The sequence below is a fragment of the Entelurus aequoreus genome, linkage group LG08 (genome assembly GCF_033978785.1).
Source record: "Entelurus aequoreus isolate RoL-2023_Sb linkage group LG08, RoL_Eaeq_v1.1, whole genome shotgun sequence".
Taxonomy (NCBI): Eukaryota; Metazoa; Chordata; class Actinopteri; order Syngnathiformes; family Syngnathidae; genus Entelurus; species Entelurus aequoreus.
The window spans coordinates 41594564-41620195 of record NC_084738.1 but is presented as its reverse complement, the minus strand read 5'-3'; the positions used below and the strand labels follow the sequence as shown (position 1 = coordinate 41620195).

General features: G+C 39.5%; 1 protein-coding gene and 1 pseudogene across 2 annotated transcripts in view; one reads left to right on the top strand and one right to left on the bottom strand.

The window, feature by feature from the left end:
* Positions 1-5058: 5058 nt before the first annotated feature.
* Positions 5059-25632, bottom strand: part of LOC133655899 (zinc finger protein 516-like) — a 49651-nt gene continuing 29077 nt past the window's right edge. Inside the window, exons 2-5 of one of the 2 annotated variants that reach the window (XM_062056509.1) lie at positions 11976-13434; positions 7412-8581; positions 7276-7340; positions 5059-5843 (exon numbers count right to left, since the gene is read on the bottom strand). In XM_062056509.1, the coding sequence (XP_061912493.1) occupies positions 5793-5843; positions 7276-7340; positions 7412-8581; positions 11976-13284 (2595 nt within the window). In that variant the 5' untranslated portion in view covers positions 13285-13434 and the 3' untranslated portion in view covers positions 5059-5792. Of the gene's footprint in view, positions 7341-7411; positions 8582-11975; positions 13435-25632 lie in introns of both variants that reach the window. The other variant, XM_062056508.1, reaches the window with a different exon arrangement.
* LOC133655900 (relaxin-3 receptor 1-like) overlaps positions 5770-25632 on the top strand; it is a 79026-nt pseudogene continuing 59163 nt past the window's right edge.

The window sequence follows — 25632 nt, the reverse complement described above, 5'->3', positions numbered from 1 at the left end:
ATCACCCGAGATGTGACGTGCTATGACGACTTTGCATGTTCGGATCGTTTGATTTCAGATGATTAAGAACATTTTGTAAGTAAAAATTATTCTAAATAAATGGCATTCCCACTTTGCATTAACTTGATGTGCATGGTCAAAGAACTTTGATAGTAGTTGTACTGATAGAAAATACTCACTTCTCTCGTCCCGACTGTAACCTCCACATAAAACAGACGTGAAGCGACATGAGAACAACATTCTTCCCCGGATGCATAAGAGGGAAACAAATTACAGTGTCCGCCTTGAGATCGGTAGGTCGTGAGTTCAAATCCCGGCCGAGTCATACCAAAGACTATAAAAATGGGACCCATTACCTCCCTGCTTGGCACTGAGCATCAAGGGTTGGAATTGGGGGTTAAATCACCAAAAATGATTCCCGGGCGCGGCCACCGCTGCTGCTCACTGCTCCCCTCACCTCTCAGGGGGTGATCAAGGGTGATGGGTCAAATGCAGAGAATCATTTCGCCACACCTAGTGTGTGTGTGACAATCATTGGTACTTTAACTTTAACTTAAATACCTTTTCAAAGCTACTTGCAATACCACAATCCAACAGAGAGGCAGCACCTCCATAAAGTGGTCTACGTGTATGCTGGAGCTTCCAGTGAAGAAGCTGAGCCACAAACATTTTAAAAGCTATGAATGTTAGGCAGTTTTTTCAACAAGAAGTATTGCAACATATTGAGAACAACGCCTGCTGTGATTAAAAGGATGATTATTCAGGTTTGTGAATCTTATTTGAAGAATGTTACCCTGGTAGTTTGTTAAATGTTAGCTTACTATCAGTAAAGTTATGCTAGCAAGTTAATGCTAACATGGGAAGACTCCAAATATAGCGATAGAAATCGATTAAAGAGCTTCCATTGTTCGCATTGTTGCTGTTCAGCTTAAGGCCTGAAGAGGTCAGTAACGTGTTTTGCAGAATGTCGGAACAAACAAAGAAGAATATGTTTACGCTCGTAAATCTACATATGAGCATACTTGCCAACCTTGAGACCTCCGAATTCGGGAGATGGGGGATGGGGGGATGTACATATTTTCAAGTATGTATATATATATATATATATATATATATATATATATATATATATATATATATATATATATATATATATATATATATATATATATATATATATATATTAGACATGCTTTAAAATGTAATATCGGAAATTATCTGTATCGTTTTTTTTTATTATCAGTATCGTTTTTTATTTTTATTTTTTTTATTTTATTTATTAAATCAACATAAAAAACACAAGATACACTTACAATTAGTGCACCAACCCCAAAAACCTCCCTCCCCCATTCACACTCATTCACACTCATTCACACAAAAGGGTTGTTTCTTTCTGTTATTAATATTCTGGTTCCTACATTATATATCAATATATATCAATACAGTCTGCAAGGGATACAGTCCGTAAGCACACATGATTGTGCGTGCTGCTGGTCCACTAATAGTACTAACCTTTAACAGTTAATTTTACTCATTTTCATTAATTATTAGTTTCTATGTAACTGTTTTTATATTGTTTTACTTTCTTTTTTATTCAAGAAAATGTTTTAAATGTATTATTAATTTTTGAAAAAAGAACTTTATCTTCACCATACCTGGTTGTCCAAATTAGGCATAATAATGTCAATCATCAATCAATGTTTATTTATATAGCCCTAAATCACAAGTGTCTCAAAGGGCTGCACAAGCCACAGCGACATCCTCGGTACAGAGCCCACATACGGGCAAGGAAAACTCACCCCAGTGGGACGTCAATGTGAATGACTATGAGAAACCTTGGAGAGGACCGCATATGTCGGTAATCCCCCCCCCCCCCCCCCCCCCCCCCCTCTAGGGGTGACCGAAAGCAATGGATGTCGAGTGGGTCTGACATAATATTGTGAAAGTCCAACACATCAGCGAAAGTCCAGTCCATAGTGGGGCCAGCAGGAACCATCCCGAGCGGAGACGGGTCAGCAGCGTAGAGATGTCCCCATCCGATGGACAGGCTAGCGGTCCACCCCGGGTTGGGAGCAGAGTAGAAAAGAAAAGAAAAGAAAAGAAAATGTGTTAATTCCCCGACTTTATATATCGGTATCGGTTGATATCTGTATCAGTAATTAAAGAGTTGGACAATATCGTAATATCGGATATCGGCAAAAAGCCATTATCGGACATCCCTAATATATATATATATATATATATAATCAGTTTTTGAATGAGTATATCTGTTCGGCCACCGTGTTCAATGGAGAAGTCTGATCTACAAAATGTGCAGGCAGCATACCCCTTCCCCTTCGAGCTGTCCTGGATGAACTGAAATTATTTTTTCCAGTCATTTTGGAACTTGCAAGCGTACTTCTTCTTCTTACTCGTCGTCGCCATGTCTCTTCTTCGTTCTTCTGCTTCGTCTCTGTTATGTTTTTGGACATTATTACTTGCCGTAGTTTTGAAGCAATGCATGATGGGAATCCGGATGTCGTGTGTCAGTGTATCAACGTGCCGGCTGGAATAAACACGCGCTGAGAAATGGCTCCGTGCTTGCCTACTTTATGGGTCATAGATAAACCTATGGATAACGGAGACATATATAATAGTCTCCTTTTCAGGTGAGAGACGCACGCCCCCAATATTGTTTTCCGGGTGGAAATCGGGAGAAATTCGGGAGAATGGTTGCCCCGGGAGATTTTCGGGAGGGGCACTGAAATTCAGGAGTCTCCCGGGAAGATCGAGAGGTTTGGCAAGTATGCATATGAGCGCTGTGGCATAATACTAGCTAACAAAATGGTGGTCGAAGCAATAGCCATTGTTCAAATTCAAGGAAGAAGAAGCGCCATGCTCTGGCCTTTATAAATGTAAAAGCTGAATAGTAGCACTCTCACACAAGTCAGCTGTCAGTCGGATGAGGCGGCAGTCCGGCAGCACACTCAGTCAGACAACATATGTCAGAGCCTCGCAGCTTCCAGACATGATCTACTCCCAGCGCCCACACACACACAAAAAAGGCCTGCTTGCTGCCGGGAGCTGCTAACATGATCTCTGGCGTCTGGCGGGCGACTAAGTGATGCTGTCAGCGCAGCCAGTCCTGCCTGACACGACAAACGCAACATGGCGTGCACACACAGACACACACCACTCAACCTTTTTTCCACATTTATGCATCACCTCGCTTCGACTGAACAAAAATTATGTCTTCACAAAAATATAATAACGTTAATTTTTTGGTTAAATTGATGCACATTTAGAGCTGTTTCTGATATTTTGGCCTTCTGATTTGAAGGTAATGCAACCACTAGTAAAAGCACAAGTTTGGATACACAACTCATTGGCTGGGCCAGGTGTACCTAATACTGTGACCTGTTTCAAACGGCAGAAAAGCTTACCATTTGTTAGGCGTTGCTGTCATCTGCCGGTAGAGATGAAGAACTGCAATCACCATAACTTGGACATTTAATATTTTCCTTTAAGTATTTTAACATTAATTAGAGCAATGGCCACTTCTGCATAATGTCAACAAACTACAAAAATAGAATAATTAAAATAAAATAGATATGTTATTTTACATTTTCTCTATTTTATGCTCATTTACACCTATTGCAGCTGCCCACATGATGTGAATTTTTAATACTGGGTTTAACTAGCTTTTTTATCTTATGTTGTATTTTTCCTTTGTATAATGTTTGGTAATGCATGTATTCTTTGTATTTTTATTTTTTATGCTCCTATATGGACCCCAGGAAGACTAGCAGTCGCCTTGGCGTCAGCTAATGGGGATCCATTCAATAAAAAATACACTTGGGCAATTCCATCCATCCATCCATTTTCTACCGATTGTCCCTTTTGGGGTCGCGGGGGTTGCTGCAGCCTATCTCAGTTGCATTCGGGCGGAAGGCGGGGTACACCTTATTGAATTGTACTATCTACAGAATATCTACTATCTATTATGATCATGCTTTCTTTTAATTATGTTTAAATGTATTTGAGTACTTTTTAAAATATGTATATAACTCAAATGTGTTATTATTGTTAAAAGTTATTGATTAAAATTTAAAAAAAGTTGCTAAGAAAACCAGAAAAAATTAAAAAGTTTGTTAATGATGCAACACTTTTATGTTTTAAAGTGATTTTTAAACAACTTTCTATTTGTATTGTTTAGTTTAGTGTTCTCTTCCTTAGTTTACTCTTCCACTTCCTGTCTGAGTCCCTGAGGGCTGTTTCCCTCACCTGTCCCTGAATAGCAACCTGTGCACACCTGTTCATGGTTGCCAATCAGGCTTCTTTATATGCAAGCGGAGGATTATCAAGTGCTGACAACTGTTACTATTTGTGTTGTATGTAAACTGCTCAGTTATTGGTTACCTTTGCTTGTGCTTGCACTTCCTTGTGAGTATTAAAACTCTTACAAGCATGTCAACACCTGCATCCTGAGGTCACAATTACAGCAGCGACGTCTGTTCGTGACAGTGTCTGATATTGCTTATCCTGCGTTTGTTTATTTAATCAATACCACAATGTCTAATATCTATTTAGAGTATTATTGTTTGATCTATCCATCCATCCATTTTCTACCGCTTATTCCCTTCGGGATCGCGGGGGGCGCTGGAGCCTATCTCAGCTATTTTATTCAAAATGAATCCGTTTTTAATTTAATGAATTCTACAGTCAGATCTCATTTATCCTGATTTTGTTTATTTATTTAATGAATACCACAATGCCTGATAACTTCATTGAATATTTAATAAATGGCACAGTGTCTAATATTGTTTGTCCTGTTTAATAAATGGCACAGTGTCTAATATTGTTTGTCCTGAATTAGTTTATTTAATCAATACCAATGTCTGATATCATTTATTCAATGAATAGTAGTGTCTTGATATCATTTATACTGAATTCCTCAAAATAATTTGTAACGTTTGAGTTAAAGCGTAAACTGTCAGCCATGTTATAACAATATTACACGTTAAAACAAAACATACAAGCGGTCTCAACATACTTTTTGATACAAAAACAAAGTTTTTTGCAGAACAATTTATTATCTTTCGTTCAACATTTCCGACTACAAATAAATCAAGTACATAAAGAGTGTTACAATTTCACTCGGAACAAAAAACATAAATAAAACTATCATGTACAAATGATTTCAAAGTCAGTACCCGTCACTCTCAGTAGTAGTCACAAGTTGATGGCTTTTTTTGTTTGTTTTTGGTGCAAACACATTATTTCTCTCTCTAGGACACAAATACAGTTCAGGGAATGGAAATTAAAATTAAGGGGGAAAACACAAAAGTAAGCAATGATGTGATGGTTTAAGTCTTTGGACCTGGAAGATAATAAATGAGGATATTGCTGGCATGAATGACACCAGTGCTGATATTCACACAGAAAAGGAGAGACTTGTTCTACAGTTTGGCAAAAAGTAAAACATTTGCTGTAAGTTGGGAATGTCAAGAGTTAAAGCTGTCAGTGGTTTTGTCCATTTGGCATGCTTTAAATGAAATGTTTACTGATAAAGTATAACAACGATGAATTGATGTCCCTATTAAAGGAAATGCAAGGACAGAACTGTCTTACAATCAAATGTCTTTGTAGTCTTATTTCCAGTTTCACATTTTACTCCCATTCCAACTTTGTTTCACAAAATACTTTGTTTGCATATGTTGTGCATAATAATCAAGTGCCTTAATTACTATTCATTTTTTAGGAAGTCACGGTGCGTCAGTCAGTTTATCAGTGGGGAGGACGCAGAGGAGTCTTCACGTTCCTTTGTGGAGAGACCCTGAGGTGGAAGTGGAGCGACTGGTTACCTGTAGGATGACACACAGGAGGTAAAAGCACTTCAAGATGCTCAGCTTTCACGTTATGACAAATACAGTACAGGGCCATTATTTTGGTACAATAAGGCCTCAAAACTTTTAGCATATCAAAATGTGGAAACAATTATGGAACAGATTGAGCTGATAACTCAAATAATGTACTAATTGTATGATCCTGTGTGATAAACGGTACAAGTGTATGAGATTTACGTGGAATATGGAGGAAACAGAACACTGAGAACCACAGCATCTGATTTCATTTGTCCTGAATGTATTCAATTAATATTTAATGAAAACCATAAAGTCTGATATCATTTATCCGGAATTCATTAATTTACAGTATTATTTAATGAAAGTCAGTGTCTGGTATGATTTATTCTGAAGTCCTCCATGTATTATTTTATTAATGCTACAGTGTCTGATATCATCTATCCTGATTTTTTTTTACATTTATTTATCCATCCATCCATCCATTTTCTACCGCTTATTCCCTTTATGAATTATGTAATGTCTGATACCATTTATCCTGAATTTATGCAAGATTATTTAATAATTGCCACAGTGTATGTTATAATATATTCTGAATTCATTCAGTATTTAATAAATAGCCAAGTGTCTGATATTCTTTATTCTTAACTTATTGATTTACCTACAAACTTTTAGCATATCAAAATATTGAGTAAAATTACAGAAAGGATTGAGCAAGAACATACTAATAATATGATCTGGTTGGAGAAACCGTCCAGGCTTACGGTATTTACAAGTAATGTAGAGAAAGCCGAATGCTGAGAACCACAGTGCCTGATATCATTTATCCTGAATTCATTATTTACTAAATGCCACCGTGTCTAATATTATTATCCTGAATTTGTTTGTTTATTTAATTAATACAACTATATCATTTATCCAAAATGTATTAATAAATAACAGTATCTGATGTAATTGATTCAAAATACATTCATTTATTGTTTAATTGAATGTTAGTATCTGATAACATTTTTATTCTGAATATTTCCGTTGATTTCATGAATACCAGAATGCCTGACATCATTTATCCTGAATGCCTTATGATCTAATGAATGGCACAGTGTTTAATATGGTTTATATAACAGAGTGTCTGATATTCTTTATTCTGAATTAATTGCTCATTATTTACGAATACCAGTGTGTGATATCTTATCCTGAATGTGTTCATTTATTTGATGCAAAACACAAAGTCGTGTATAATGTATCCAAAATGTGTGGTATTCATTAAATAATAATATATAAACTGTTCCTATCATTTATGCTGAAATATTATATTTATTATTCAATGAATGCCGTAGTGCCTGATATTATTCATCCTGACTTCTGTCATTGTGCAATTTCAATCGAAACGCTTGTAGTTTTTATTAAATTTAAATAATAAAAATCGGACACGCACTTGTTTGGAAGCTTCAGAGGAGGAATGGACTTCATTTCCATAAGTCCCGTTTAGCCGCAGCATTGCTGCAAAGATAGAAGTGTGTTGTAAATGTTTGAAAATGAAGTGCTTTTCGTCTTTAGAGGAGTCCCCTCACCTTGTGGATCAAGCCTGGGGTCTACGAAGCCCCAGTGCTGGTAGAGCGCTGCCAGCTCGTGAGGGCTGTAGTTCTTCAGGAGGCTCAAGACGTCAAAGTCCACAGGCGTGTCCATTGCTGGGGTGTCCCGCTTTCCCTGAGCAAACAGCAGCGGTTCGAAGTAGGCTCTGTGGCTCCACATGCTCATGGCGGCCCACACGTCAGCATCTTTGGGTGCTGGGGAGGAGTCACATGAACGCCTTTGTGGGTGGAGTCTGTCTGTGGATGAATTTGATGGCGCCCCGGCGTGACTTCGGGCCAACATAAGGCCGAGACCTTCTTTCGGGAAGACTCCTTCCACCGTGGTTCTCCCAGAGGCGCCCTTGGTGGACGAGCTAGCCTGGCTGCTGGGGGCTTTACCGGCCCCCTCCGCCGCCCGCTGCTGCTCACCAGACTTCCTCTCGGGTGCTTTTGATCTAGAGTCCTTAGACTGAGGCTTGGACTTGGCACCTGATTGGCTTTTGGCGGCCGTCTGCTTGCTGCTGCTGCTCTTTGGAGCGCCACCTGGTGGTTGCGTGCGCTTACTCCTAGGAGCAGGCAAAGTCGGGCAGTCCTTCCCTTCGAGGAACGGCGGGGGTCCCGTGCGCCTCCATTGGGAAATGCCCGTCTTTGGACTTCTAAGACTGTGCACGCACGGGGCCCACTTGGGAGCCACGGAGCTGCTGGTGCCAACCCTGTGTGACACCCGCTGGTGGATCCACAGCACCTCCGGATAGCAGGTGGCGTGCGAGCAGTACGGGCAATGATGTCTCGCCAGGCCTTCTTTTTTAACGCAAGACACTTGTCCTTTGTCTCCATCTAATGAAGACAAGTTTAGAACACCGTCTGATTCTCTTCCTTGAACTTCAATCTCCTCCTCATTGCCCTTCTCCGTCTTAATGTTCAACTCCGCCAACCCCGCACCAGGCGGCCCAGGGTAGGGGTTCCAATATGGCTGACAAAGCAAGGCGCTCCGTTTCCTGAGGTAGTCCATGTACCGCGAGGCCTTGGAGACACTTTGGTTGTCCGAACGCAAGCTCTGTTTTCCGCAAGACGCCGGAACTTCCTGATGCTGCGTGTGCACGTGAGACCTGAGTAGCGAGACGTCGGGGGTGTGGAAGTCACAGTGCTCGCAGAAGAAAGGCTTGTTATCTGCAGGCAGGGGGATATAGAGAGTATGTTTCAAGTGGGAGACAAACTGGTTCGAATTACTTTGCAAAACATGCTCGCATATACAGTTAGGTCCATAAATATTTGGACATTGACACAATTTTCAGTATTGCAGCTCTGTACAACACCACAATGTTTCTAAAATGAAACAATCAATATGTGCTTTAAGTGCAGACTTTGAGCTTTAATTTGAGGGTATTTACATCCAAATCAGGTGAACGGTGTAGGAATTACAACACATTTTATATGTGCCTTCCACTTTTTAAGGGACCAAAAGTAATTGGACAAACTAACATAATCATAAATCAAATTGTCACTTTTCAATACTTTGCTGCAAATCCTTTGCAGTCAATGACAGCCTAAAGTGTGGAACCCATAGACATCACCAGACGCTGGGTTTGGTCCCTGGTGATGATCTACCAGGCCTCTGCTGCAGCTGTCTTCACTTCCAGCTTGTTCTTTGGGCATTTTCCCTTCAGTTTTGTCTTCAGCAAGTGAAATGCATGCTCAATCGGAGCAGGTCAGGTGATTGACTTGGCCGTTGCAGAACATTTCACTTCTTTTCCTTAAAAAAAACTATTTGGTTGCTTTCGCAGTATGCTTCGGGTCATTGTCCATCTGCATTGTGAAGCGCCGTCCAATGAGTTTTGAAGCATTTGGCTGAATATGAGCAGATAATATTGCCCGAAACACTTCAGAATTCATTCTGCTGCTTTTGTCAGCTGTCACATCATCAATAAATATAAGAGATCCAGTTCCACTGGCAGCCAAGCATGCCCACGCCATTACACTACCACCACCATGCTTCACTGATGAGGTGGTATGCTTTGGATCTTGAGCAGTTCCTTCCCTTCTCCATACTCTTTTCTTTCCATCATTCTGCTACAAGTTGATCTTTGTCTCATCTGTCCATAAGATGTTGTTCCAGAACTGCACAGGCTCTTTTACATGTTTCTTTGCAAACTCTAATCTGGCCTTCCTGTTTTTGAGGCTCACCAATGATTTACACCTTGTGATGAAACCTCTGTATTTCCTCTGGTGAAGTATTCTCTTAATTGTAGACTTGGACACAGATACACCTACCTCCTGGAGAGTTTTCTTCATCTGGCCAACTGTTGTGAAGGGGTTTTTCTTGACAAAGGAAATAATTTGTCTGTCATCCACCTCACTTGTTTTCCGTGGTCTTCCAGGTCTTTTGGTTTTGCTGAGCTCACCAGTGCGTTCTCTCTTTCTAAGAATGTACCAAACAGTTGATTTGGCCACACCTCACGTTTTTGCTATCTCTCTGATGGCTTTGTTTTGATTTTTCAGCCTAATGATGGCTTTCTTCACTGATAGTGACAGCTCTTTGGACTTCATATTGAGAGATGACCACCCCAGATTCCAAATGAATATACCACACTTGAAATTACATCTAGGCCTTTTATCTGCTCTTTGTAAATGAAATAAATGGGAAAAAACAAGGGAATAACACACCTGGCCATGGAACAGCTGAGTACCCAATTGTCCAATTACTTTTGGTCCCTTAAAAAGTGGAAGGCACATATAAAATGTGTTGTAATTCCTACACCGTTCACCTGATTTGGATGTAAATACCCTCAAATTAAAGCTCAAAGTCTGCACTTAAAGCACATCTTGATTGTTTCAGTTTAAAAACATGGTGGTGTTGTACAGAGCTGGAATACTGAAAATGGTGTCATTGTCCAAATATTTATGGACCTAACTGTATGTAATACAGATATGCTCAAAGTTTTATCATCATTAGACAAATGACTATTACATGCCCAGTAAGTAGAGTTAGTAAGTCCCCAAAAGGTGTGTTCCAAATTTTGTTCTGATTTGGTGAGACACCCTGCAGTTACAGTGGGTGTTTAGTAGAGCTGCGTGAGAAATTTCAAGGTAATCTGATTTATGGGGTTAAAATTGGCGACACCATTTTAAGTATTTATCCTAAAAATAATAGCACAGGCAACACATTTTCACCCTTTTATGTGCAGCGGTTCAGGAATAGCTGAACAAAAACAAATGTTTGTTTCGCATACATTCATATATTTGTGATGTCAGTTGTGTTCCGTTAAAATGTAATTTGTTTACAAGTTTAAAACGATCGCAATGCTACTTTTCGTTGGCATGTCAATGGGTTTGCCCATTGTATGTTAGCATTAAGCTAGCAGCATAAGACAACCTTTATCCTGTATGGAAACATATTCCAACTGTATTGTGGATTTACCATGATTCCTGTAGGTACACTTCAAGTGTTTATTAATATACTTTCCTTCGTCCCATGACAAAAAAGAATTAAATAAGCAGCAACGATTAAAAAATACATTAAAACAATGGAAATAAAAAAAGATATATTGATACTAATAACACGGCATTGACAACTTTTTTTTTAGCTAAATTATACGACGATGCCATTTTGACATGACACGCCCCCACCATCAAAAATTGATTAGTCTGAAACACTAAATACTGTACACTCATTCTTGAAGTGTGCTAATTATTCAACTCTCAATACATCCTGGAGATATTTTGTACCATTTTTGGTTCCACGGTTAACATAAGCAAATGCAATTCTTTAAGGTTTGGTCTATCTTTTTTTCCACCAGATGGCACTACATTGTCCTATTTAAAGCATGCAGCAAAATTATACACATTTTTTTTGTCTTTTTTTTCCCCTTGCAATACGAATATATATTGTTTGGAATGATTTTTAACACTGGAAAATATAAGGCATGACAATAAATGTTACAGTATAAATATTTTTGCTGCAGTTTTTGGAAAGCTGGTATGATTTGCCATTAGGGTTAGATGAGTGGGTTTCTTATCATCGCTGCAAAAGATTAATAGATTCTGATTCAAAATTAGCGATTATTGTTATGGATTAATTTTGCATTTGATGTGTGCCAAAAAGAACTGAACCGTAAATACCTTTTTTCACATTTTATTATTCTTTGAAAAAAAAAATGTGATAACAGCTTCCATATTATAGTGTTGAATTTTTTAAATTTATTTGATACTTTTATATATTTTATTTAATCATTATTACAATGTTTTATTTAAAAAAAATAGCACATTTATGCTATTGTTGTACAATATTTTTTAAATGTTATTTTATTATTTGGTAAATAAAAGTACTAGACAAATTACGTAATTTTTTTTTTTCCCTTGTAGTCCATCAAAGAATTTTGTTTAGGCCACACTGGCTTGTAATTGCACCAGTGTTCCACATGAGGTCTCTATCCACAAAAACAAATAGTTTCAAAGTACTTCATTCCTGAAGTCCAAATAGAATGGTAGTGAAATATTAATTGATGTTTCATGCGAGCAAACATTACAGAGTGTTGCTGAATAAGTGTCCAGTGGCTCCTCCTACCTTCAGGCTCCTTATTCTTGCCGTCATTGGTGTGTTTGGGGAAGACTCCGTCCTCCTTTACCGTTCTGTTTTGCAGCGCCTGGTAGAACGCGTGACCAAGTCCGTTCAGCAGGATCCGGTCTTTCTGGCACATTTTTTTGTCTGAGGTGGAGAAGGCAGCCTTAACCTGAGCCAGACTTTTTTCCGCCCGATTGAAACCCAAGTCGCCTTTCTTCTTCTTCACGGCGGGCCCCAAGGGGTCCATTTGCTTCCTTTTCTTGTTGTGCTTGATGGGGACGTACTCGCCCTTCTCTGTGTCGTACGCCACCTCCGCATCAGCAAGGCGCTCTTCCCAGCCTAAACATTTCTCTGTGGCTTCCGCCAGTCGCCCCCTGGTGGCCAACTGCCACGCTTGGTAGCTGCAAACGGGATCCAGCTCTGGAATCCGCTGTTTCTCACTTTTGTCCTCCTTCTGCAGTCCAACACGAGTGAGCTTCAGGCCTTCCAAAAACTGGTTCTGCGTGACACCCATTTCAGAGGCCTCTGGGTCCTGCGGTACTCTGTGGTTCAACTTGTGTAGCTTTTCATGTATCCTCAAGGTTTTGCCATCAAGGAAGAAGTTTCCGCATGCAGCACAAAGCTCATAGAGGCACTCGTCGTTGGTCAGCGACTCAGGATCCTGGGGGACCCCGTTGACGGTGGTGGGAGGTTCCTGACCCTTGCCGCCCCGCAGCTGGGCTTTGACCCGGTGAATGCGCATGTGGCTCTGGAGGAACCAAGCCTGGCGGAAGCGGCGCCCGCAAATCCGGCACCCATGGTCCTGAGCGCCGCGATGCCGCTTCATGTGTGACTTAAGCAGCGGCACCTGAGGGAAGACTTGGCTGCAGACGGCACAGATGAACGTCCCCGCGCCGTCCCACCCGCCATCATCCTCACCTTCAACTGCAGAATCTTTCTTCTTGCTGGCTTTCTTCTTCACCTTCCCGTTGGCGTTGTGACCTCTGCCAGAGACTTCCTCAGGGGTGTCGGGCTCCACGGTGTCCCCCCCTCTTTGTACTGTATCAGTGTCCCCAGAGTTCTGGCTGAAAAGACCCAGTTTGTGGCTCCGAATGTGAGCCTTCAGGCTGCCTTTCTGGGCAGTCCTGTGGTCGCAGTAAGGACATTTGTACGGTTTCTCCCGGGTGTGTCTCCTCATGTGCTGGGACAAAGAGCTGAGGAGGGGGAAGCTGCGACCACACACGCCGCAGGTATGACCGGAGCTCTCGTCTTCCTCTGTCTCCGCCTTTGACGTGGGTTTTGATGGATCCTCCTCCCTCCCTTTGGTCTCCATCCTTCCTTCTCGAGCGATGCTGAGTGGTTGCTGACTTCTTTGTCAACAAGGTTCAAAAAGTTTGTCGGTTGTACAAAAATCTGGGAACCATCACCGCTTTTCGGTCATCCTGGTATTTGACGGGGATGCATCCTCGCCGATCAAGAGAACCTGTAAATAGAGCAGGTCATAATTACTGTTGGTACAGAGAGAACCCAAGCTTCTGCTCTTTAGTCCTACACGAGAAAAGACTGTCTTTTCTCTTTATTCATTGAAGTGCAGTTAATTATAGCGAAAAAAAAGTTATTGCTGTAATAAATCCCCCTGTATATGTTTTGATATCTGATTTGAGTTCTTGTGATAATTTTTCTCCAAACTGTTCGCCAGCGCTCAAAAACTCCCCCTCCTCCTCGTGTAGCGCTGAGCTTACAGTACATCTCAGGTAATAACAATTTTTGGGAAATCTCTTGACGTTGTTTGGCGCAAAATTAACCAAAATATTAGCATCGCTACTGGTTAGACGTTTCCTAAACAAAATAGAAAAAAACATGGCAAAGCCTTGTCCAGCTGTTTCGCTGATGTTTTTCATGCCTAATGAAGGAAGAGAAGGCATATTTGTTAACATTGGCATTTCAATACATAGCAAATTTCCCGGGAAATGTAATTTTCATCACAAATCCCAGATGATTGGTTTAAAAAACATGCCCTAATCAGGGCTTGAACCAAGTCCCTTACCTTCTCTGACTGGTAAGCAATGTTCCGAATAACGGCGTTATATGAACTTTTACTAGTAATGAGTGGTCTAATTAATTACTTGTATGTACGTTACAACACCAATGGCGAGACGTTTGTAACATGGCAAGCTACTTTTGATGTGTATGTCAACAAGACAGCGTCAGAAGCACAGCAAGTTCAATGCAGGAAATATTGTTATAATAATAAAAGCAGCAACGAGCACCACACTGAAATGAACTTGATATCAAATAGAAGGCAGCATAACATATTAAACAACATACACACACACACACACACAAACACTATTACTACAGAGTATTATGGATGAGATATGAAGGTGCTCTCAACACAATGTAGCTGTCTCGCTAGCAACTGAAGTCCCTCCACAGTGCAAAACCACTTCTAAGTCAGGAATCCTCACCTCCATGGTGGCAAAATATTCTGTACTATTATCACTGGAGGACAAATAATAGTTAAACATGCTACACCACATACTGTAAGAGGATATGTTAACCGCAAGCTCGAACGCTTGAATGGAGGTGGGTGTATGACAAATCAATGTACATACAATTACGTATTGCTAAAATAATTAAATTCTAACTAAATTAATAATGAATGGTAATATGTTTTTTAAATAAACTGTCAATTAAATTTAAGAAAAAATGAAAATACAGCCTCACCAATTAAATAATTATTTCGCACTAAAAATACTTCTACAACTTACAATTGAGACTTCTTCTGTTTGTTCGATATTGTCATTGTCATGGCGGAGAAGTGTGTTACAAGTGAGTTTGGCGGTCCGGTAGGGGACATTCGCTGAGTCGTGGCCCAACAATGGGCCCTGGCACTATGGTTAAAGGGGAACTGCACTTTTTTGGAATTTTGATTATTGTTCACAATCATTGTGAGAGACAAGACGACGGATGTATTTTTTTTCAATGCATTCTAACTCGTTAATAGAAGTCTGCTTACATTGGAATGGAGGCCCTCTAATTAACCATTGAAAAACCGCCAACAATACTCTATTTACATTTCGTGACTTGAATATTAACCAAGTATTGGTGATATTGTTATCATAAGCGCTAACGCAGACACACTTTTTATAGCGGCGCCGAGACAACAGAGATGACTAACTACTTTGTGTGGCTATGTTGACATCATCGGCTGGTGAGCTGCTTTCTCGCCTCGGAGCTTGTTAACGTTTATTTTAGATCATAAATATTAATTTTACCTTGATAGAAGAGGGATGAGGACATAATCCTACAAATTGGTCAATTTTAGCATCAAATGTAGACCTAGATATGGCTAAAAAGACACGAAAAAACGCTTGGTTTAACTCCTCTTTTTTCTTTACGAGGGTTATGAGTCATTCTTCATCTAAACAGCAATTTATCAACATCCTAACAGTCGGCATCCTAATGACGGCAGACATTGTACAATAGTAATGTTTATTATGTTTGTCTCATGAAGTTTGCAGTGATCAGTGATATTGTTGGAAAAAAAAGTAAACGTCAGGATACGTTTTTGAAATTAATTATAATTAGTAATTATTACATGTTATAAATGTGCCTGTTACTACGTTACATACACTACCGTTCAAAAGTTTGGGGTCACATTGAAATGTCCTTATTTTTGAAGGAAAAGCACTGTACTTTTCAATGAAGATAACTTTAAACTAGTCTTAACTTTAAAGAAATACACTCTATACATTGCTAATGTGGTAAATGACTATTCTAGCTGCAAATGTCTGGTTTTTGGTGCAATTTCTACATAGGTGTATAGAGGCCCATTTCCAGCAACTATCACTCCAGTGTTCTAATGGTACAATGTGTTTGCTCATTGGCTCAGAAGGTTAATTGATGATTAGAAAACCCTTGTGCAATCATGTTCACACATCTGAAAACAGTTTAGCTCGTTACAGAAGCTACAAAACTGACGTTCCTTTGAGCAGATTGAGTTTCTGGAGCATCACATTTTTGGGGTCAATTAAACGCTCAAAATGGCCAGAAAAAGAGAACTTTCATCTGAAACTCGACAGTCTATTCTTGTTCTTAGAAATGAAGGCTATTCCACAAAATTGTTTGGGTGACCCCAAACTTTTGAACGGTAGTATATATATATATATATATATATATATATATATATATATATATATATATATATATATATATATATATATATATATATATATATATATATATATATGTATATATATATATATATATATATATATATATATATATACATATGTATACACACACACACACAATTGAGGGACAGAGGAGTTCATACTCCAACAGGCTCCTTCAGCTTCGTTCCCACAGTGTTCGATTCAAGAACTCCTTCATTCCGCACTCCATCTAGCTGTATAATCACTCGCCATACAGCAATAGATGATATCTGTCTATTACTTGACACCTTCTATGTTAGCTATTTCTCTTTGTTTTTAATGTCTATTTTCTATTTTCTGCTGTATCTACTCTCTATCTTATGCTGCAGCTGTCACATATACTGTAATATTGTCGTTATGTCCGTACATGGTAATTGTTATATTTTGTATATATGATGTAGACATAATATATCAGTATATATAATATACTGTACATATATTATGTAAATATTATGTATATATGTTATATTTTATATCGCTATATTTAGTCTATTTATACCTGCATTGTCCTTCCAATCTTTACACTTTCCATCATGTAACTGAGCAACTGTGTGGAACAATTTCCCTTGTGGATCATTAAAGTTTGTCTAAGTATAAGTCTAAGTCTATACTTGCATCATGTATATAAAACCTTGATGGAGGTTTTGGATACGTTTTTAAGCCCTTTCAAAGGCAGAATAGAATGACTACCGTAGGCTCCATTGTAAGCAAACTTTTGATTGCATTTATTTACTAAGAATGCAGTAAACTAACTCTCCATGCCTCCCAGGGATGCACCTAATTTTTCCCATAAAAAAACGATACATTTTGAATTGGTGACATGGTCAACAAAAACCATCAAAGCAACCTATGATGATTTTAATCTACATTTAAAACACTTACTTGTGGTCCAGATCAGGGGCTCTTAACCATTTTGACCTCGAGGTGCGGGGCCCATTCAAATATTCACACTGAATTAATAATCTTACTCTTGATTGTAATTGTTTCAGTAATTACATCTAACCTACTTACAGTTCCAACCTTGTCAAATGATATGTTAGAATGCATAAAAAAAGTAAAACGTGTGCTTGTCTTACTGAACGATAGGGAAATGAGAGACACCCCCGCCCCCCCAGTTGCCCTTTAACAAGCACTGCATTAAATGATTTAGAAAATTCAAAGTATCAGTATCAGCATTGGTATGATCAATACTTCCCCAGTAACTACTTGGTATTGAATCAATACCCAAATTTGTAGTATCACCCAAAACTGTCAATTATTGAAACAACAGAAGACTATGTGCTTAGTATATTTTCACAGAGCCAAGGTACAACAGAAAGTAACCATATATTAACAGTAGATTCATAAAAGTTTTGAGAATATAATACATCTAGAAATTATGTAATATGTTATTGCATACATCGGCAGCCAAATTAGAATACTTTGTAACCTGTTTTGAAATGGTTCTATTAACATTTATATGCCAAATAATATACTGTGATATATATTGTTATCGCAGGGGGCTGCAATATATATTGCAAAACAGATTTTAGGCCATATCGCCCATACCTACCTGACCATATGTCTTTGTCTTCTGGGTAGATTTTTCTACGCAAACACGGCATTTCCCGCAGATTGTTTTCACATAAGTCCAAGCTGGTTTGGGTCACAAGAGTATTCATATTTATATGAGGGGGAAAGAAGCCCTGCACTGATCATCCATTAAGGACAATTTGCAATTACACAAGACTCCAGTGTAACCTTTGTCTCCCCACTAGTAAAGAGGCGCCTGTCCGCTTGTATTAAGAGAGGGTCAGGCCTGTGTGTCCAAATTGAGTGTGTGAGGTGAAGCATGAAGGGTTGCATTCATTCCTGACCAAATCAGGATGGGCCCTCTGGGGTCAGCACACTCTAATTCCCGATCAATAATCCATTATAACCCAACTTTGTTGCAACAAAAGTGGCGCGCAGAGACGGGGCTAAGTGCTGACATCAAAGGAGTCTATTGGTGATAAATGTAAACATTGCTGTTTAATTAAAGCAACGTCTCTTCCTCATTGTGCTTTGAGTAAAGGCGGCTAAGTATGAGGAGGATCATGAGTCTGTGGGGTTTAAGTACTCTGCAGCACAATGGTCCCAAAGTCTTGACATGTGACCAAGAAGATCGTCCTCTGGCCGCGCAGTAAAAAAAAAAAGTAAAAACCTGCTATTGTGTCGGCCGCACCAGAACTGTCACATCGACTCAACGTCCGCCCTCTCCAGCCCTTGTTAAGGGGGTTGAGAGGCTCATTGTTAAAAAGCAAAAGAGGCTGCAGCCCGCATGTCAGCGGCGCCTCAACGTGGGCAAGAACAACAGATAAAGGAACTGAAAAAGAGCTTGAGATTTTTTAGCTTGTCTGTCTGATTATCTGCAGACATCTGTCCTCACGCCAGGTTTGTCCATTGCACTGGAAATGACAGGGAAAATATATTGTGTACTAATCTTTTTTTAAAGTGCATGTGTCTAAATTGTTTCATCATTATACAAATTGACAATTGGTTGCTAGGGAAGTAAGATGTTTTGCTTTATGGCGCCCATGTTTTGGTACTACGCTAATTACTTGCAGCGCCCCCTATGAGTTGTGGTCAAAATGCTTTGTAAGATGTGCTAGCATACATGTAATGCAGATATATTTAAAGTTTTATCATAATGAGACAGATGATTAATCACTTATAGACTATTAGTTGTTAATTATGACGTTTTGTTTAATGGCGGTCATATTTTTCAAACAATCCTACTCAAATTTTATACACATTTACTTGTCGGTCTTCAAAGGTGAGTACTAAACCTGGTGGTGATTGGACAAAACAGACTAAAGTTACAGTGGATGGTTTGTAGAGCTGTGTGAGAAACTTCAAGTCAATCTAACTTGTGGGGTTTCATAACCACACCACCATATGGTGTATTTGTCAGTGAAATAGTGGACACATTTTCACCCTTTATTGTGCGGAGGTTCAGGTAGAAAATGGTTGCTTACACAAATACATATACAAATGGGATATCGAAAATAGTTCTGTCAAGAAATTTAAAAAAAATAGCGATTGATTAATTATGATCTGTTATTATTAATCTAATCTTTTTTTGATCACACCTAAAAATGCTTAAAAAAGCTCTAAACTTGAGGTATTTTCATTTAAATACATTACATTATTATAAAGATGGACATAAAAAACAAAAAAGTGATTAAGTAATTTTTTTGCACAGACTTGAACTGATGCAGCCTATTGTATTTACTAAAATAAAGGTCCATATAAATGGTTAAAGTTAATACAACATTAAACAGTACAAACACGTTTCTTAGCAATAGGTATTGAATATTGAACCTGTTTCCTTTAGTTTTAGGTTAAAAATAAGATTAACGCAATAAAAAAAATACAACATGCTAAATACGACTAATTAATTAATCTCAATCAACACGATAATTTAATACCCATTGTCTTAATCAGAGCTGTGCTGATCGATAGGCCTGCAATCAGTATCAGACGTTTTTTGTGAAAAAGTATGTTAATGCAATTTCTGATTATTTCCTTTTAATGCAGATCACAAACGACGGTCGCCTCTGGCTGACACTTTATTTGTAGTCCCGCAGCTAACCAGCTAGCAGCTAATTATGTGTGTTCATACACAGTGTGAAGCTGCTCCCCTAAATTAATATTAATCACCTCCATTACAGCATGTAAACTAAATTTCTTAGAATGTTAAGTAACATTATCACTGTAGGACAAGGCTAAATATGTTATACACCAAGAGCAAAACAGGAACAGGCATTCTAATAGCTAAGATAACCGCTAAGCCAATAAATAAGTATTTAGTAAAGTTTAAGAAGTGTAGATGGAACCACATTTAAGCAGCTATTAACATGAAATGAATAAGTAGATTAAGAGTCTAAAGAGAGTACAATATAACAACACATGTACTGCAGGAGGAAGGTGGATCGATCGATAAGTTGATGGTGTCGATACCAAGCGTAGTATGAGTATGTTCAATGTTAGAGGGATTCTGTCTATTTTTTATTTTTTCAAAATATTTTATATTTTTTTGTTAATGTTTACATATTTATGAAATAATTTCAGGACTTTAACGGCAAAAACCAAACAGTTCAAATATGCACTATATACTAGGTTTTTTTTTTACTATTGGTTTTGTTTTGCTCAAACAATTGTCATGGAATAAATGAAAATAAGGAACTACATTAAATATTGTGTTGATATTGTTGTACTGTCAATAGCACTCACCATAAATACATGGAATAGTTTAAAGTTAATATAGGTGATTAGTAGTGGTATCGGAACCGGCAGTATAAAACCCTGATTGGAACACACCTTGTCTGAATGGTTTCACATGACTGTTGATGACGTATGTGGCGCCCCCTATGGGTTTTGGTCACACGTAATACAGCTATCCTCAAAGTTTTATCATCATTAGACAAATAATCAAGGACTTACAGTATGGACGATGAGTTGCTCAGTAAGACGATTTGCTTGTCTATTAATTTTTTAACAGTGCCGCCATGTGGGGTATTTATCTGAGAAATAATAGCACAGGCAACACAGTAGGGGTTCATGTTTTGAAACATTTTCACACTATTGAGTGAAGCTATTCCGGTTTTAGTTGAAGTGCCGGTGAGCTACAAAAAAAAAACAAATATTAGGGCTTTGGGATGAGCCTTGTGGTCCGAAACATGGCAGGTGTTTGCTGAAGCAGACGCCGTCAGATTAGCGCATGGCCAATGTGGCACACTGTCTCCGGGCGGGTGGGGGGTGTGGAGGATGTGCACGAGAAAACTGGAGGGTGGCAATTAGGGGGTTAAGGTTAAAGCATGGGGGTTAACACAATGGGGATGAAGTCAACAGATGGGAATAAACAGGCCATCGTCAGCCTTTTGTTCATGCAACCTACATGCTTGCATCTGCAATGTCCACGTCACGTATGCACCAAACATGCATATTTGTCCTTTTCACCTCCCCTGCTTTGCAAAGCTCTCTATGGAGTATGCCTGCAAAGTACTGCACAAACATGTTGCTCCAGGGGGGCTCAAGCTCATATCTTTTAGAATCCCTCACTCCCCTTTTCTCCTCTTTTCTTTGGCAGATGAATAGGCATGTCCACTCAGCTGTCCCCACACTGATTCATCCTGACGTCCCAACCAGCTCAGCACAAACTCCCTATGGTTAGTGCGCTCTGATATCTGCGCGCGTGTGTGTATGTGTGTGTGTGTTCTTGCATGAAAATAGCCACTGCCGGTGAGTCGTGCATGCACCAAAACCGTGGGTGTAATTTCCTGCCAGGTACCTCAAAATAGCATCTGAATTCATTCTCCAAAGAGTCAAGCTAAAATCTCTATTTATAGACTTGTTGTACACCGGTAGATTCTCTGACATTTTTAACAATAATGTGCACATGTGTGAAGTCATTGTAAATAGTCCCAGCCAGCAGTAGCAGGCCCGTGCCAAGCTACCGCTGACTGGCGATGTAGCATGTGACCGTCCTTATGCTCGTGTTCAAAGCTCGCTTGCTAAGCCGCACCTCACATCCAGAACTGTTCTCCCCCCTCCGCCAATAATAATCCTGTCTGTTTTCATCAAACAGGAGAGCATGGAACAAAACCTAATATGCCAATCGCATCGCTGTTTGGAGGCAAAATGCTGTGTAAATATATAAAGAGGGATTTTATTTTTTGGACATCCCCCCCCCTCATTTACCCCCTTGTTCATCTTTAAGTAATCCCTCCCGAGCTTCCACAAATCCGAGAAACATTTGCCGCTGTCAACAAGTAAGCTGTCGGTATTGTCTTGCACGAGCAAACGCAGACCTGCTGCTTTTGTTTCTGCAAGTTTCATTAGTAAAGCTGCGCCATAACAACAATTTCGGTGCGCACCTCAGTTTTATGTAAGAGGAGGCTAAGGGCACCAAAATGGTAAAGTAACAATAGCGTGTTTATCCTAAAATGTTGCAATGACTAATTGGCTGTATTGATAAACAAGCAGCAGTATATATGACATATGCTGTCAGCTGCTACAAAAAGTACCTGGTAGTACCTACTTTTGCCAAAATGGTGGCCAAACTTGGCCCGGAAATGTCATCAGGATTCAGGGGGGTGTTTGCAGTACATCCTTAAAGGGGAACTGCAGTTTTTTTAAATTGTGCCTATCATTCACAATCATTATTGGAGACAAGAACACACATGTTTTTTTTGTTTTTCTTAGCATTCTAAAGATGATAAAAAAAAATGTTTGGAAGATGCACATAATCGGAGTCACCATTGTAGCCTTCAAAGCCTTCTAAAACAACTTTAAAGGCCTACTGAAACCCACTACTACCGCGCAGTCTGATAGTTTATATATCAATGATGAAATCTTAACATTGCAACACATGCCAATACAGCCGGGTTAGATTAGTAAAGTGCAATTTTAAATTTCCCGCGAAATATCCTGCTGAAAACGTCTCGGTATGATGACGTCTGCGCGTGACGTCACGGATTGTAGCGGACATTTTGGGACACCATTGTGGCCAGCTATTAAGTCGTCTGTTTTCATCGCAAAATTCCACAGTATTCTGGACATCTGTGTTGGTGAATCTTTTGCAATTTGTTTAATGAACAATGGAGACAGCAAAGAAGAAAGCTGTAGGTGGGAAGCGGTGTATTAGCGGCCGGCTGCAGCAACACAAACACGTAGCCGGTGTTTCATTGTTTACATTCCCGAAAGATGTTAGTCAAGCTTTACCATTGGCCTGTGGAGAACTGGGACAACAGAGACTCTTACCAGGAGGACTTTGAGTTGGATACGCAGTACCGTGAGCATGCAGCTGCGGCTTCCAAACATTTGATCGCTTGCCCGTACGTGTGTGCCGCTATGTGCATGTCACGTACGTAACTTTGGGGACTTTGGGGAAATATATGTGCTGTATGAACTTTGCGGAGGTGAACGGTACTTTGGGCTGTGGGATTGAGTGTGTTGTGCGGGTTTTTGATTTGTATTGGCGGGTATATGGACGGTAGGGGGGAGGTGTTTGTTATGCGGGATTAATTTGTGGCATATTAAATATAAGCCTGGTTGTGTTGTGGCTAATAGAGTATATATATGTCTTGTGTTTATTTACTGTTTAAGTCATTCCCAGCTGAATATCAGGTCCCACCCGCCTCTCACAGCATCTTCCCTATCTGAATCGCTTCCACTGCCCTCTAGTCCTTCACTCTCACTTTCCTCATCCACGAATCTTTCATCCTCGCTCAAATTAATTGGGAAATCGTCGCTTTCTCGGTCCGAATCGCTCTCGCTGCTTGTGGCCATGATTGTAAACAATGTGCAGATGTGAGGAGCTCCACAACCTGTGACGTCACGCTACTTCCGGTACAGGCAAGGCTTTTTTATCAGCGACCAAAAGTTGCGAACTTTATCGTCGATGTTCTCTACTAAATCCTTTCAGCAAAAATATGGCAAGGTCGCGAAATGATCAAGTATGACACATAGAATGGACCTGCTATCCCCGTTTAAATAAGAAAATGGCATTTCAGTAGGCCTTTAACACGCGAAGTCCCAGAGAAGGGTCAATTGACATTTTTACCTAGAAAACACACAAGAGGGTCATTTGACCCCTAGTCCCCCCTGTGGACACTCCTTTTGTTATGAAAATGTGGCTGTTAGTGGCACACGGCAGGGGGCCACTTGAGCCTGTGTGGGGGAGGGGACCTTACAGCTCAAGCTTTAGTTCTGAGGTAGGTTGTGTGTGTTTTTGCAAGGATCAACAGAATGAAGGGATCAACACTCTGACATTTATTGTTAAAAAAAATACAAAACAAAACATATTTACAAAGAATGAAAAAGCAACTGTTTTCCCAGTTTTGGTGTGGAGGGTTGTTGCAGAAGCAATTGTTATTTTTGTGTGCCAAAAATAGTTTAAAAAAAAAAATTTACAAAGAAAAAAGCATATTTACAAAGAATGAAAAACCATGTCCATGTAAACGTGACTGACATACATTTGAGCAGTCACTCACAATCCTGGCACTGCCATTGCTCCTTTCGGCATTTCCCACATGTATAATTTTTCTGTCTACCTAGACAAACTGCCCCTAACAGCCTCATTACCATAACAAAATGAGTGATTAGTGTATTCGGGAAAAGCGTCGGGCCAAATGACCCCTCTCTGGGTCTTCTAGGTAGACAGAAAAATGCTGGGACTTCTAGTGTTAAAACCCTCCATCAACGTTTTATATACTCACTGCAAGTATATAAATAAGGTAGTAACAGACATGTTCATACCAATATGTAATATGTACAATATTTATTGTATTTTGTTCATTTTAAGCATAGCGGGAACCTACTTCCTCAGCGCATCTCTTTCCGTTTCCATAGCAACGCACTTCCGACTTCCGGCAACAAACAAACGTTTCCGTTTACTAATCGTGGCAGAGTTGGTAACAGACAATGAAGACGATAAGGATTCACAACCTTATTTTTTTAAGCTGAATATACAGAATCAGCAGGAAGAGAGGGTGAGACGTTGGAGCAGACGGAGCTGAGAGAGTGAGGTCAGCGTGACTTTGACGCTGTAAATGTGGAACTTGGAGCCATGCTTTTTCGACATAAATTGAGTGCTAACCAAATATAAACAGGAAAAAACGTCCCCGACCAGCGGGACCAAACGCACAACTGGGCATTGAGTGAGTCACATTTTAATATCGATCATGATACACGCAGCACGTCATGCGTGTTACTACCACTACGTACGCTATCGAGCAAGCTGTGTACAAACAAAACATGAAATGTGGGCTAATACTTTACAGAAACTGCAATATGATTGTTCATGTTTTTCAGTCACCTCATTTTGGTGTCTTATTGCTGTGTGTTGTGCATTACAAACTTGAAAGCAATTTGGGTGCTGACGTAGAAGCTAGCTTACCTCTTGCCGTAGCTAGCTTTTACAGCTAATACCGCAGCACGCTGGAAAAAGTTCCCCCGTGTTCACTCTTACAATCACAATGTTGCTACAGTTTGGTTGATATACGGGTTATGGAATGTAAATGAAGTAATCTTGATGGTTTTTTAATGCATTTCAAAGTGGTTTAAAAGTAGAATAGATTGTTCCAATTAGCTGCAATTTGTACAAGTTAGAATGCCAAAAAAAAAAACACTTTTTGTCTTCTTGTCTCTCATAAGGATTGTAAACGATAAGCAAAATTCCCCCAAAAAGTGCAGCTCCCCTTTAAAAACAGAGTGGTTGTGTCATTTTCATTCTGTTTTTTCACACTGGACTACTTCAACTTTTCTCAATCGATTTAAATATTCCAACAGCAAAAGGTTCATACCCTTCTTAATTTTATTTTAGTCAGACGATTTTCTGAGAAAACATAATGAACCTTTTTGAGCATTAACATGTTCAACTCAATCGTAACGAGTGTGTCCCTCACAATATGCTAATCACACATCCTGTGTGGAGGGGCCCC